General features: G+C 44.0%; 1 protein-coding gene across 10 annotated transcripts in view; it reads left to right on the top strand.

Annotated features, from left to right (window-relative positions):
• The window catches only part of LOC147014744 (inositol 1,4,5-trisphosphate-gated calcium channel ITPR1-like), a 213,003-nt gene that overhangs the window by 50,423 nt on the left and 147,268 nt on the right, over positions 1–15,312 (top strand). For all 10 annotated transcript variants that reach the window (XM_085852937.1, XM_085852943.1, XM_085852938.1 and 7 more), the window contains one exon: positions 11,008–11,111. In XM_085852937.1, the coding sequence (XP_085709063.1) occupies positions 11,008–11,111 (104 nt within the window). The remainder of the gene's footprint in view (positions 1–11,007; positions 11,112–15,312) is intronic.

The following is a 15,312-nucleotide window of genomic DNA, read 5'->3' on the forward strand; positions in this document are numbered from 1 at the left end:
GAGAGGCCCGAAGACTCAGCCTCATTGCGGGAGACACCAATTATCTGAAATGCCTTTGTTTTAACAGCGTGAGGCAGGAGCACCAGCCCCAATGGGAGAGCAGTCTGAGGGAGCAGTACTCCATCAGGCTGTGGACGAAAGCTTTGTATGTGGCTAGGCGCTCAGGTGGGCCGAGGAAGGACTTTGTACGACGGAGGATTCCCAGTTGGCGACTGGCTTTGGAGGCCTGGTTGGAAATGTGGCTTTCCCAGGAAAGGTCATGGCAGATCGTGAGACCCAGAAGCTTGAATGAAAGGACTTATTCCAGAGGATTGTTGAGAAAGTAGATGGGGGGCGGGGGCGGGGGGGGGTTCTAAACGGTCCTTTCGGAGAGACATCGTGAGAGTGTGAGATTTGTCAGGATTGAAAGACATGTTCAACGTGTTGGATCAGTTTGTGATTTTATCCATATCTGCAGAGGGTGAAGAAGCTGCTGCTTGCCGGTCTGAGGGATGACAGATGGTACGACAGAGGGTGGAGTCATCAGCAAAGAGATAAAGAGGATTTTCCAGAGAGTCGGAGAGCTCATTGATGAGAATACGACCATGAATAAATTTCAAATTTCTGCCCAAATCGGCTCCAGTCTGATGTTGCTCCTATCCAACCAGTTTGTGAAAGACTTTGGCCAAAGTTTCCTCCATGGCTGACCACACAAAGAAAATGTGATCAATTGTGTCCATTAAAGATGTTATGGTCAACAAAAATTTCCTTGCATCCAACTCAAATCCTCATGACCTTCACCACCTGTAAATCATTCACCTTTGCTGTGCTCGATCTGACCATATCCTCCTGTCTGTCGTTTCTTCTTCTGATGCACTCGGAGCGAATTGTTTTCATTATAAAACGCACCAGTTCATATTATATGGCTTAAAAGGTGCCATATGTTCATTTCCAAAAACCTTCTTGAAGTGAAAAACCTTCTTCACACCCAAACTTGAAGTAAACCCTCACATACTTCCTGTTTGCATGTACTTTGAAAGGCAGCATTTTCTAGGAAAGGTGTCTTCTTGTGACATTTTGTGCAATGCCATATTACCGTCACTACAGCGATGTCCCTCGGAGCTATAGCATAACATCATGACAACACACCTTGAATCGCTCCTTTGTATATTCGGAGTTGTTCAAGGACAACGTTGAAAACCAACAGTGGCCGGCCGGCTGAGAGCCCCGCGGTAATCGCAAATAACCCAGTCTGGCACGTCTTTGAACATCATCTGAGGGTCAGGGTCAACAGAGCGCAATACATCACTGAACTTGCATTCGCTATGAAGAGAACAACATTATCCTGATGTCTCCCACCATCTGGTACAAAATGTTCATGATGGTGGCACCCTATGAGTACTAGGAATGGAGTAAAAGGTTGTGAATTGATAGCATTGCACATTTCCTCCTCTGGCAATATAGCATGGCTCTTCAAGTGGATTCAATTTCATGAGGTGCCCTTACTGAAGTGAAGGACAGGCTGCCATGCTTACGTCTAGGCCTGCTTTGCATCGGCACCACAAGTCCACAACGTGTGCCTGCCGTGAGATTTCTCGTGTAATATTATCGCCATTCTAATGACCATGAATTACTTTGATTGTAAATGAGTGTGAATGTACTTTGTGAGTGAAACGCTCGTGGATGATATTGTAATCGGCTCTGTCCGTCCGTCCGTCCATCATGCCATCTCTGAAACGGTTGTGCAGAAATTCACCAAACTTGGTAGTTGTGACTTGTTATCACCACATTGGCAAGAAGAGGTGAGAGCTGTACCATTTTCGGCCCCACCTCCTCAGGCCCTTGGGGTGGGGTCAAAAGGTCAAATACCAAAAATGTGCAATTATGGGAACATTTTATAACCTCTCATCATGAAACTTTGTGTATAAAATCAACATCGGGGGACTCGTGAAATATGCAACGATTTATTATTTGATTATTTTATATATTTTTTTTGATTTGATCCCCGGTTCATGCTCTCAGGGGGTGGGGACTTCGGGTCACAGGGGGGGTCAAAACAATTTTTTTTTAACTTAAAATTTAATAACTTTTTGCCATCTTGCAAACTTTCTTTGGGCAAGTGTGGGGATTTGTGATGGCGTGCCACAGACTTCGCTTCCAGTTATTTATCTTTATTCATTGATTTTATTTATTTATAGAAATTGTGATCCATGACCCCCTCCCTCCCTGTTTGTGTCTCCAGTAAAAAAATTGCATTGCTTCCCGCATTGTTTCCTTCCTGTCCCCCACCCACTCAACCTTCCATTACGAGTTTGGAGGAATTAAATTATTTTCACCACATCGGATGAGGCTTTTTTTAGTGAGAAGAGGTGGCCCAGAGAGAGGATGTTTGGGATGGTGGTGTTTTCAAATGAAAAAAAAATTGAGGTGGAATGAGTTGGTAGAGGTGGGGGTGCAGTTCGGGCATGCTTGTAGATGATAGAGGGGTGTGAATCGGGTTTTAAAAACAATGCAGGTGTAAGTACAGGTGGTGGACAAAAAATGGAAACTCCAATGTAAAGACACTTAATGGAGCATTGGGTCATCATGTGTGGCCAGTACGGCCTGTATTACGCCGTGTCACGGAGTCCACTAGTGGATGGAATTCTGCAGGACGGATGCGGCACGATTCTTCCACGAGAAAGTAAATCGACTCAAACCTGCTTGATGGAGGTGGAAAACGCCGTCTCAGGCGTCATTCCAGAATATCTCATAAATTCTCGATTGGGATCAGATCTGGTGACAGAGAAGGCCATGACGTATAGATAACATCAGTGTCATGCTCATCAAACCATTGGGTGACCACATGTGCTCTGTGGATGGGGGCATTTGGGGGGGATTTTCCCTTGTAGTCATTCCAGCCAAAATTGTAAGCCACCAGGCCTGTGCAGTAATTTTATACATGACCCTAAGCATGCTGGGATGTTATTTGCTTTAATTAACACACCAACCACACCTGTGTGGAAGCTGTTGTTTTGGTGTCCCTCATTTACCCAGATGTTTCCAATTTTTGTTTTTTTGTCCACTAACTATTGGTGATGGAGAGGGGAAAAATTGGAGATGTAAAAAGAGGTGGTGGAGAGAGAATGCTTGGGATCGATGGATGTGCAGAGGGAGAAGGGTGTAAGGAGGTGGTGTGGGGGGAACATGAGGGGTTGGGGATTGCAGGGAGACGATTCTTGGATTTGAGCTGATGATGAAGCTTCGATAGACAGTGTGATTTATAAGTTATCCATTTTATTTTTGTGCGTGTGCAACAAAGTAGTTTGCTGTTTTAATCTTTCATAATTCTGAAGGAATTGTCAACTTTTTTGGTGTGTTTCCCTTATCGACCAATGTTACACACTCCTTTAACAATTGAGCGAAAGCAAGAGCTCCAAAGCATAGATTTCCTTTTATGGACTCATTCGAAATGGTTTTGAGGTCTGTGTTCTTTGAGATTCTTTTGCTGCAAACAGACATAGAATAATAATTGTGACTTTAATTTGTGGACACGGTGGTAATGTGTGCCTCAGTCTTCCTGTGTGCGGAACAACCTTCAGGCCTGTTTGTACCTGTTTGTACCTGTTGTGCCTTTGTAGCGCTTGCAGGTGTTCGTATCATCTCCCATTGATTTTCACTTCTGTCGGTTTATTCTCACTTTCTGTTCTTGAAACGACCAATGTGGACACAAAAAATTATTTCGATTATTGTCGAGCTTACCATGCCAGCACCAGATGTACTTCGCAGATTGCCACGGGATTAACAAATTGGTAACACCGGACATCTTGAGTGGCTGCCACAAAGCACCCGCCTGGGTCTCCTCCACCAAGTGATTGCCCATTTTTTTTTTCAATTAGCCTTGGCTCCCCCCCATCCCCCACCTCCAGGCACCATACTTTTTATTTAGTTTGTTTCCCAAAGGGCTTGTGAGCAAGGCCTGAAGTATTTTTGTAACTGGCAAATATTGACCCATTGTTGCGTATTTTGCTGCTCTCATGGTGTTCCTTTTCGTGGCAGTTTCTTCCACTGAGCCCCGATGTCCAGGAAAGTGCTGCGAGAATAAGCCGACGTTGCTGGAATTGTGACAATTCCTGGATGGAAAATTTTATTACTTTCTCTTTGCTAATGGGAATCAGCCAGGCGCCATTAACCATCACGACTCGACTCGCAGGGGGGCTAATGTTCCTGTTGTCACACACGATTTGAGCAGATTAGCGTCACATTGCTGTCCAACTGCCGTAACTCTGAAAGCCTTAGTGGGCCAAGAAACTCATTTCCTCCTCTGTGCCCATCTTTGCTCTTGATAAGATGTGTCGTTGCATTGCTGCACCGACGATCGTTCTCCCATACAACGCTGATTCCACCGTCGGTAATGCTGCAAACAGGTCTTGGAGACCATCCGAGCCGCAGTGTTCAATTCTGTTTATCTTGGCCCGGTTACTTTCAAATATTTATCATGAGCAAATAGCACTCGTCATGTTGCTGACGGGAATATGAAGAGAGAGGGATAGAGAGAGGGGGGGGCAAGGGAGGGGGAGAACGATGCCTCACCACACGTCACAAAATCCAATTGACCTAATTGTATTAAAGGGGAATGTGGTCCTGAAGGCAAAAAAAATAATAAAATAATTGAGTTGAAATTTTTCAGTCGATGAATTATAATGTTATTACAATATTTTTTTCCAATTGTCTCTTGAACTTGGAGTTCACTTGCCCCGTTGCTTTACTCCTTCGAATCCTCCCGTTATGTTCATCGTTCTTTTCTTCGTTCTTTAATTGTACACCACTCCTTCCCAGTGCCATATCCAGGGGATGCATGATGTCATCGCCGGGCGCCGAAGGAAGGAGTACTCGGTTTTCACACCGTTTGTTTGTTTGTTTGTTTTCCTTATTGTTTGTTTTCCTTCTTGTTTGTTTGTTTTTTTTTCCGGGCAATATCTCAGCCATCCTTCGAGCTCGGAAGATGAAATTTGGGGATAAAAGTGAAGATGTGCTTTGACAAAAATTCTGTTTTTCATTTTTTGATGAATCAATTAATTGATTATTATTTTATTTCTCATCCTGACAAAATCTCAGATATAAAAGCCGATATTTGGACATGAGCGAGCAAGTGATTTGACTGTAAAAGGGTATTTTCAATTTATTGATTAATCAATTAATTGATTAATTACTTAATTGTTATCAATTTGTTACTTTATTATTTCTCATCCTGGCAATAACTTGGGCACCTTTTGAGCGAGGAAGCTGATATCACTGAACAACAAAATTTTTTTACTGGAGATGTGTAAAGTGATTTAGACTAATTTGGGTACGCTGATTTCAAAAACCATAACCGTTTTGCTGTATCACGTCAGGATTTTCAGTAACAGAAATATTCCCATTGCCTAGAAGTCAGGATTTCAATGAAATTTACAAAAATTCATTTCATCATGAATGCTTCAAAATTATAGAAATTACAGAAAAACTCCACTAGAATGTAATTAAAAATGCTTTAGGCATTTGGCTTTGCGTTTGTGCTGCTCTGTGTCAGTTTCACGATGCAGGAACCAGCAGAAATCGCCCATCATGTTCGGGTTGTGCCGCCCTTGGTAACGCGTCTCCATGAGTGAAATCTCTTGGTGGAATCGCTCGCCGTGCTCGTCCGAGACTGCTCCCAAGTTGTCAGGGAAGAAGTTCAGGTGCTGGTGTAGGAAATGGATTTTCAGGGACATCCTGGAGCCAAGTTTCCTGAAGGACTCCAGCAGCTGCTGCACTATTTCTTCATAGTTGTCCGCGCGCTCGTTCCCCAAGAAGTTGTCCGTCACAGCTTTGAAGCTCCTCCACGCTGCCAGCTCTTTGGGGTTTAGAGTTGTCGGAAAAGTTTCGTCCTTCATAATCTGTCGGATTTGCGGTCCAACAAAGACACCAGCCTTGATCTTGGCCTCCGACAAGGTGTTGCCAAACTTTTCCTTGAGGTATAAAAACCCACGCCCATTCAGATCCATTGCCCGTACAAAACTTTTCATCAAACCGAGCTTTATGTGGAGTGGTGGAAGGAAAACCTTGGCTGGGTCGACAAGGGCGACATGCTTCACGTTGTGTCGACCAGGTACATGCTCTTTTCGCTCTTCCCAATCTTTCTTCGTCCAGTGATTCTTGTCGTCTCTGCTATCCCAGAGACAAAGGAAGCACATGTATTTCGTGTAGCCTGACTGCAGCCCTAACAACAGCGCCACCACTTTCAAGTCTCCGCAGATGTGCCAGTTGAAGTCATTGTACTTGATGGAATCAAGCAGCTGCCGCATAGTGTCATAGGTCTCTGTCATGCCGAACACGTGAGCCAGTGGGACTGATGGTTTCTCGTTGCCATTGTGGAGCAAAACAGCCTTCAAGCTGTTCTTCCCCGAGTCGATGAAGAGGCGCCAGTCTGCAGGATCGTGATCACACCCAATTTCTTTCAACAGACCGTTGATGTCACTGCAGAATGTCATCGTATCTTCCATCTCAAAGAACTCAGCCATGTCTCTGTGACGTGCTCTGAACAAGGATATCTTGGTGTTAGGTTCAAGTAGATTCCACTGCTGCAGCCTTGATCCAAGCAGCTCTGCCTTTGCCTTTGACAGCGAGAGATCTCTTACAAGATCATTTAAGTCTCCCTGGTTCAGAAGGTGTGATTCTTGAGTGTCGGGTTCAAAAGGTTCATCATCACCATCCTCTTCACCACTGCTTACAGCTATGTTCTGATCAGCTGGAGGTGTTGGAACGGGGTTCTCGTCATCATGAGGCACAGGTTTACGAGCAGAGACGCAGTCAGCGTACTTGATGTGACCTTTATTCTTCTTGTTGAAGCCGGCGATGCTTGTGCAGCAGAAATAACAATCATCATGATGATTCTGCGGCTCACGCCATATCATGGGCACCGCAAATGGCATGCTCACGCGCTTGCCCACCAACCACTGAGTCAAGGTTGTGTGACAGCTTGTGCAGCAGATGTGTGGTGCCCAGCTCTGTTCTTGGTCCCCCACCTTACACCCGAAGTAGTGAAAGTAGGCGGCCTTCATTTTCACTGCTGTAGATATACTTCGCTGTTGATCTTTTTTGGTATACCGACCACAGACATAACAGAAGTTGTCAGGATGATTGGTACAGGAACGCCTACTCATCTTTATCTGAAAGAGAGAAATATAACACAAGTTAACAACAATTGTACGAAATAGACATGTTAAAGACATATGTAAATTTCATTGAAATCCTGACTTCTAGGCAATGGGAATATTTCTGTTCCTGAAAATCCTGACGTGATACAGCAAAACGGTTATGATTTTTGAAATCAGCGTACCCAAATTAGTCTTAATCACTTTACACATCTCCAGTAAAAAAATTATTTTGAAATTTGTTGTTCAGTGTATTTGGACATGACAGTAACCAAGTGATTTGGCTATAAAGAGTATTTTCAATTTATTCAGGTCAGGTATGGGAGCATACGCCGGAGCAGCGCGTCTGCGTCCACTTTCCACCGGGACTCCATGGACCTCCATCTGGCCCTCACTCAGGCAGATGCTTGGCCCATCCCCATCTCCTTCAGATGCTCATCAACTTGATGCAACCTCGAGGCACGTAGTCGGCTCATTGGCCTCCTCCACTCACGAGGCTCCCTCGCTGAGAGAATCTGGTGAGCAGGATCAGAATCAGGAAAACGAGCCACATGTCCATACAGCCGCAGCTGACGCTCACGGACTATGCAGGTAACAAATCTCATTTGAGTCTCTCTCAGCAACCGCTCGTTGGACACAAAGTCCGACCAGCGATAGCCAAGGATTCTCCGAAGAGACCTGGTACTAAAGGAATTAAGTCTCCATCTCAGATCCCTGATGAGAGTTCAAGTTTCACATCCAAAGAGCAAGACTGGAAGCACCAAGGACCTGAAGACTCGGACGTTCATCCTCCCGCACAGGTACTGGCAGCACCACACCTCATTATCCAGTGAATCCATGACTCCCGAGGCCCGACCCAGACATCTGTTGACCTCTGACTCACAGCAAGCAGAGACATGAATATCACTACCAAAGTAAGTGAATCTCTTCGTGACCTCAATATCCTCGCCACAAGCAGGTACAGACAGGATATTAATGTCATCCAAGATGTCATTGAAAGCCTGGATCTTAGTTTTGACCCAGGAAACCCGTAATCCCAGTGGCTCCGACTCCTCATTCAGCACCTAGAGGGCCCCCAAAACGATATGTAAAGTCACCGCAAAGATGACTGCATCATCTGCGAAATCAAGGTCAGAGATCTTGACATTCCCAAAAGATGCCCCGCAGCTTGATCTCTCTGACATCCTCCCTAGAATCCAATCCATACAAGTGCTGAAAAGTGTTGGGGCCAGTACACACCATTGACGAACTGAAGTAACAACTGGAAATAAGTCAGAGATGGTATCACCACATCTCACAGCACTCTCAGTACTTCCTTCACAACACTTTATTGATTAATCAATTAATCGATTAATGATTCGTTTTTCGATTAATTGCATAATTTTTCAAAAAGTTACAGATTCGGATGAGACATGAGGTGGTTTCGGCATGCTATTTTGCAATTGATTGAGGAATTAATTATTTTATGATTATTATTTATTTATATTGATCAATCAATTATTGTACACCGCTCCCTCCCAATTCCGACTCCATGTGTTGCAAGGTGGCATCACTGGGCACCAAAGGCGTCCCAGTGATGTCACGTGCTGGAGGATTTGTTATTGATTTATTGAGCATGGAGGCGGTGTACTTTGAATGTTCTGCTGCTTGTTTAATTTATTTTACCTTCCTATCTCTGGAGATTTCCACTTTGGAAAATTATATTGAGTGAACAAAAAAATTTAGGAATGTTCCCAAACAGTAGAAAATGTAAAGTTTAATACTTTGAAAGTTTCACATTTTCTTGTGAAGTATGGAGAAGCAGGGACCATAGCCTTGCTTTCTTAAAGTAAATACATAAATATGCTGAGTTATAAGAATTGTTAATGTCTTGAAATTTTCAGATTTCACTCCAGATTTCAACATTTAATTAGTCCCCATGCTCCAATCCTCAAATGCGGACAGATTTTGATGCCGTACAGTACTTTAATTAGTCCATGAGTGCATATCATGGTTCCAAGGCAAGGCATTTTTGATCAGGCCATAACTAAATGTTGGCTTAAAACCCCTGTGAGATGAAAGTGGGCTGACCAAGTGTAAGCCTGTATTTAAAAATTTAATTAATTGATCAATTTATTTTCATGAGCACCCCATTAATTATCTTCAAACTGGATGCTTAAATGAACCCAAATACCCAGTTTTCATTCATCTACTCTCTTGGAGTTCCTTTAGGATGCATGTCAAATTTCAGGCTGCTCGGTTTCATGCTTTTGGAGTTGGAGGATACACACACACACACACACACACACACACACACACACACACACACACACACACACACACACACACACACACACACACACACACACACACACACACACACACACACACACACACACACACACACACACACACACACACACGCTCTCTGACACCCTACACCCCTTAAGATTAACATTATGGTCATGTATTCCATAATGCCACTGGAATCTGTAGGCCTTCACTTGCACAACTAAGCCGGGAAAGTCTCGAAGGGCCCTTTAATGCATCGGCTTTTGTTGTGTGATTATTACAGTCCTAACAGTAATCCTAATAAATAATGAATGAGCATTAAGCAGACTATCATTGAAATACCCTTGTGGAATTAAGTGGAACTATATTCAGTATTCATGAAAACAAAACAAAACAATATGACTGAAGTGCCTTCATGGCTGAACGAGCTTCGTAACAAATGCTCAGATCCATTAATTTTTGATGGGAAATTTATTTATTTATTTATTTATTTCATCTTTGCACAAAGGGGAAGTACTGCTACGTCGGTCATTTGAGCAGCTATGTTTGTTATCATGATTACCTGAAGAAAAGTTATTCTTTGAAAGCTAAAATTTTGCACCGATCTGCAGGCCTGCACCAAAACAGATGCGGCGAACCTTTGGTTGTGCCCTGGCAATCCCAGGAGCATTTACCAGGAAATGGCCAGAAAAGTGTTGCGCAGGCGGCATCTGGAATGTCACAAAGTGCAAATTTTGAACACATTCTTCATAAAGGACATTCCTTCATAATGGTTTTGGCTACCGAGAGACGGGGAAAGGTCACGAGCTGTTACAAAAGAGAATGCTCCAAAGTCATAACCAGGTCTTCATTTTGCTGCGACTCTCTCAAACGATAAATCCTACTGATCTTCAATAATTTTGTTCCCTCCCGTTTGAAAAATCGTCCAATTGTCACCAAATTGTCTCTTCTCCAATGTATACACATAGTGATGACGTCACAAACAGCAATACACCCCAGATTTCCAGGGTACTTGGTAACGTATCGTGCACCATTTAGTTCTCTTAAAAACCCTGATCACTTGGACTGATGTAAACCGAAGGAAATGTAAAATATTGCTGAAACAATAATAGGCGAATGAAGAAGCATATTTTGGAAGAGTTGGAATGTAGAAAACATATATATATATATATATATATATATATATATATATATATATATATATATATATATATATATATATATATATTTTTTTTTTTTTAAGTTTATTTTCATAAACCATTAAAACAGGCTCTTTATGACAAATTTTTAAACTCGATTAAAATTTATTTTCATGAAAAACATGGCTGTTAAATAATAAATATATAAATAAATATCCAACCAAAGCATGTTTTGGGATATTTATAATTTATATTGTCTTCCAAGAGCGTAAATCTTGGAAAACAAACAATATTTGAAGAACATAACGAAACATCTTAACAGTGTGACGAACTCTTGTTTTCTGTCTACCTTCCTTCATTAAAATAAATGAACACAGAAAATGTTTGTGGGGTGGAATTGAAGAGTTTGTGTGTGTGAAGATGTGATTTTGCAGTTTCACATTTTATCACGATTTGTCATGCAGATTGCCTTTTCAAAATATGTCCCATGAACCGCTACTCGGCCCAGAAACAGTTATGGAAAGCTGCAAAATCTGATACGGATTCTGCTCTCCTCAAGAAGCTGCACGTAAGTTCCAAAATGCTTTGCAAAACCATTGTTTGCCTTTTGTTTCCTGATGTGTTGTCCCTTAATTATTTCTGCCACCAAAGGTGGACGGAGGTTGCACTTTCACCTTCGTCTGTCTATCTGTCTGTCTGTCCATCCGTCCGTCTGTGTTTGTGTGTGAGCAGGATATCTCAAAAGATAATGGATGGATTTGGATGAAATTTGGTGCAATTTGAGTCTGACGAGGACAAATTGATGAGATTTTGGTGAAGGTCTGGATCCGGGTCCAGATCCGAGAATTTTTAATCGATTCTTCACCATTGAGAGATGTGGCCAAAAATGATCTCAAAATGTTGTCGACAGATTATGACAAAATTTGATAGATGAGTTGGGTAAGTGACATGAACCAGCCGATTAGATATTGGTTAAGGTCCGCATGCAGATCCGGCCTATCAGTGGGATACAAAATGAAAACCTTCTGCCTGGCAGAGGTATGTGCTCTACCGCATGTCATTTGTGTTAATTGTCAATTTGATGCTCAGCGGTATAATACGGAGTGGTCAGTGGTCCAAATCAAACTTGGGCTGGGTCGAACAAAAAACTCTTAAAATCCTGGGTTGGGGGGGGGGGGTGTTCTTGTGACACACACACACACATACACCTTTTCCCTTCATCTGCTGATTGGGATGAGAAAAAGGTCACAGATTGGCATTGCCGGTACATTCATCGTTCCCAGGAAAGTTGCATTGTTTTCAAGTTTACCAGCTGTTTGAAGTCTATTCCCATGTTGCTTGGTGTCTGTCTGTATGAGTGTGCATGAATAATGGGATGGCACGTCAGGTCAGGTCAGGTATGGGAGCATGCGCCGGAGCAGTGCATCACTGCGTCCACTTTCAGCACTCCAGGGATTTCCGTCTGGCCATCGTCCAGGCAGATAGATGCCTGGCCCATCCCAATCTCCTTGAGATGCTGATAAACCTGCTGCAATCACGAGGCATGTGGTCGGCCCATTGGCCTCCTCCACTCACGAGGCTCCCTCGCTGAGCGAATCTGGTGTGCAGGATCAGCGTCAGGAAAACGAGCCATATGTCCATACAGCCGCAGCTGATGCTCACGGACGATGCAGGTAACAAATCTCATTGGAGTCTCTTTCAGCATCTTCACGTTGGACACAAAGTTGGACCAGCGATAGCCAAGGATTCTCCGAAGAGACCTGGTACCAAAGGAATGAAGTCTCCATAACAGATCCCTGGTCAGAGTCCAAGTCACACATCCGTAGAGCAAGACTGGAAGCACCATTGACTTGAAGACTCAGCCTTTTATCATACTGCACAGGTACCGACAGCACCACACCCCATGATCCAGTGAATCCATGACTCCTCAGGCCCGAACCAGATATCTATTGACCTCTGGCTCACAGCCAACAGAGACGTGAATCTCTGTGACCTCAACATCCTCACCACAAACTGCTACAGACAAGATAGCAGCATCCAATATATCATTGAAAGCCTGGATCCTAGTTTTGACCCAGGAAACCTGTAATCCCAGTGGCTCAGACTCCACATTCAGCACTGAGAGGGCCCCCAAAAGGGTCTCCAGAGTCTCCGCAAAGATGACTGCATCATCTATGAAATCAAGGTCAGAGATCTTGACATTCCCAAACGATGCACCGCAGCTTGATCTCTCTGACATCCTCCCCAGATTCCAGTACATACAAGCAATGAAAAGTGTGAGAGCCAGTACACACCCCCAGCGAACTCCCGTAACACCTGGAAATAAGTCAGAGATGGTATCACCACATCTCACAGCACTCTCAGTACCAGCGTATAGTTCAAACATCAGATTTATCAGTTTCGGTGGCACCCCACGAAGACCAAGAATCCTCCAGAGGGCATCCCCATTCACTGCATCGTACACTTTGCATAGATCATCATCGGCTGTGAGCAGCCACTGCCGAAACTCTCACCTGCATTCGGTGAGGACCCGAAGAGCAAGGATACGGTCAATCGTTGACCTCTTTGGTGTAAAGCCTGACTGCTCTGGGTTCTGGTTCTCAAGCCAATGGTGGCGAACCCTATCAAGAATTATCCGAGCAAACACCTTGCCCGGCACTGAGAGCAGCATCACCTTTCAGTCGTTATTGCAGTCCTGATGATCACCCTTCCTTTTCCAGAAAGGGACAACAAGGCCCCTCTTCCAGTTAGTTGGGATGATTCCTGTGTTCCAGTTATAGCACAGAACTGCATGCAATGACATTAGTACTGCATTTCCACCAGTCTTGAGAAGTTCAGCATGTATGCCACAGATCCCAGGAGCTTTACCCCCATTTTAACTAGTTCACCTTAGCCTGTGTTGCCACAAACGAAGGTGGATCACAGTTGATTGGAGGGTTCGCAATGGGGATAGTAGGCCTAATACCCCTGACATGCAACTCGACAGATGGTGAATCAACCTGGTACAGCTGCTCAAAGTAACCGGCCCAGCGGGCCTCCACTTCAGACTCCTCTGTCAAGAGCCCACCACCCTCTGCTCTAATTGTAGTATACCGATGGACAGGCTTGGAGGAACGCAATTCGTGAATTCCTCTTTCAGCAGGATGAGAATCACTTGACCACATGTGATGCTTTACCCCTCGCATATTCCTCGCATAGAGGACTCCTTGTCCACCCTCAGCTCACGTACAGTTTCATGCCTCAACTCCCTGAACAGCTCAGCTCTGCGCTTAAGCCTGGCCTTGCGACTGATCAATGATGGTATCCAGTGTCCCTTGAGAGACAAAATTATTCTTCGCCCTATGGTGAGTTCCAAGACATCCACCGGCAACATCAAGGATGGTGGGCATGAAGGCACTCCACAATTCTTCATGATTCCCCAAAGCAGCCAACCCCCCCCCCCCCCCAAATCCCCAATCAGCCTATTCGCAAACTCCTCAGCAACCCTCTCATCCCTGAGCTTACCAACATCCAGCCTGACCTGGAATGGTTCCATTCTCCAGGATTGATGCTGCAACTTCAGAGTTGCTACAACAAGCTTGTGGTCGGTGTTGAGGAACTGAGCACTCCAGAAGACCTTGCAGTTCTGGATAATCATCCAGTGACCATCAACGAGCACATGGTGAATCTCCTCTGCCATACCAAGTCCAGCGATGAGCCTGTGGGCGCTGAAACCATGAACCAGCAGACCTAAAGGGGCTGTCACACCTTGACGTTTTAGCCAGCGTATGGCAACGTATCAAAGTCTCTGTAAAACGCTGGCATATGCTGAACTATTGATGTTTTTTTTGTTTCTTTTTTTAAAAGTTTTTGGCGTAGTCATAACGAGTTGGACGTATGCATAACGTCTTAGTAACGTACTCAGAATGTTTCGATAACTTGTACCAACGAATGCTTAGCGTGTTGTCGGCGTTCACAACGTATGCCCAACGATAGTCTAACGCAGGGGTCGGGAACGTTTTTGACTCAGAGAGCCATTAAAGCAAAATATTTGGAAATCTATTTCAGTGAGAGCCATATAATATATTTTAAGACTGAATTCAACTAAATGTGAGTATAATAAGCCTCTGAATTTATTATTTTAAATAATGTTGTTATACTCACCATTAATGGGACTTCTGGTGCTGCATGGATTTGCTGATGGCTTTGTAGTCTGGTTGGTACTTGGTGAGGTTAAGCTTCATGCAAGCGTTGAGGCTTTCATCCGTTAGACGTGATCGTAGGTTGGACTTGATGTTTTTAAGATGTGAGAATGACTGCTCACATGCATACGTAGATCCAAACAAGGTCAATACAGCAATACTCACACGCTGCAGTGTGAGGTATGTGACAGGAAGCACGTTCCAAGTTTTGATAATCAGCTCGTCTTCGGGTTGAAGTTTTTTTCATTTCTTTCCACATGTGCTTGCTCGCCAACTCCACTTTCTGTCGTGCGATTATTTCCAAATCTTCAATCAGTGACTTGAACTTATTCACCCACATGTCTGAGGCCTTCAGGTCAGCCACTTCTGCTTCAAAATCTCTGACGGAGACACCAGGAATGTAACTCAGGTCGGCTGTGTTCAGTGAACACTCGTTTGGATGGGTGATGAACTTAAAAAGACGAGTGTGCTCACGAAATTCTCCAAAGCGTACTTTGAATGACTGTAGGAGACTGGATGTGAAGCCAGCTAACTGGTGGAGATCAAAGTTTTGAGTGGGCTCACTTGCTGTGCATGCATCTTTAAATT

The sequence above is a fragment of the Eptatretus burgeri genome, chromosome 13 (assembly GCF_056783735.1).
Source record: "Eptatretus burgeri isolate ZD-2024b chromosome 13, Ebu_testis_v1, whole genome shotgun sequence".
NCBI classification, from domain to species: Eukaryota; Metazoa; Chordata; class Myxini; order Myxiniformes; family Myxinidae; genus Eptatretus; species Eptatretus burgeri.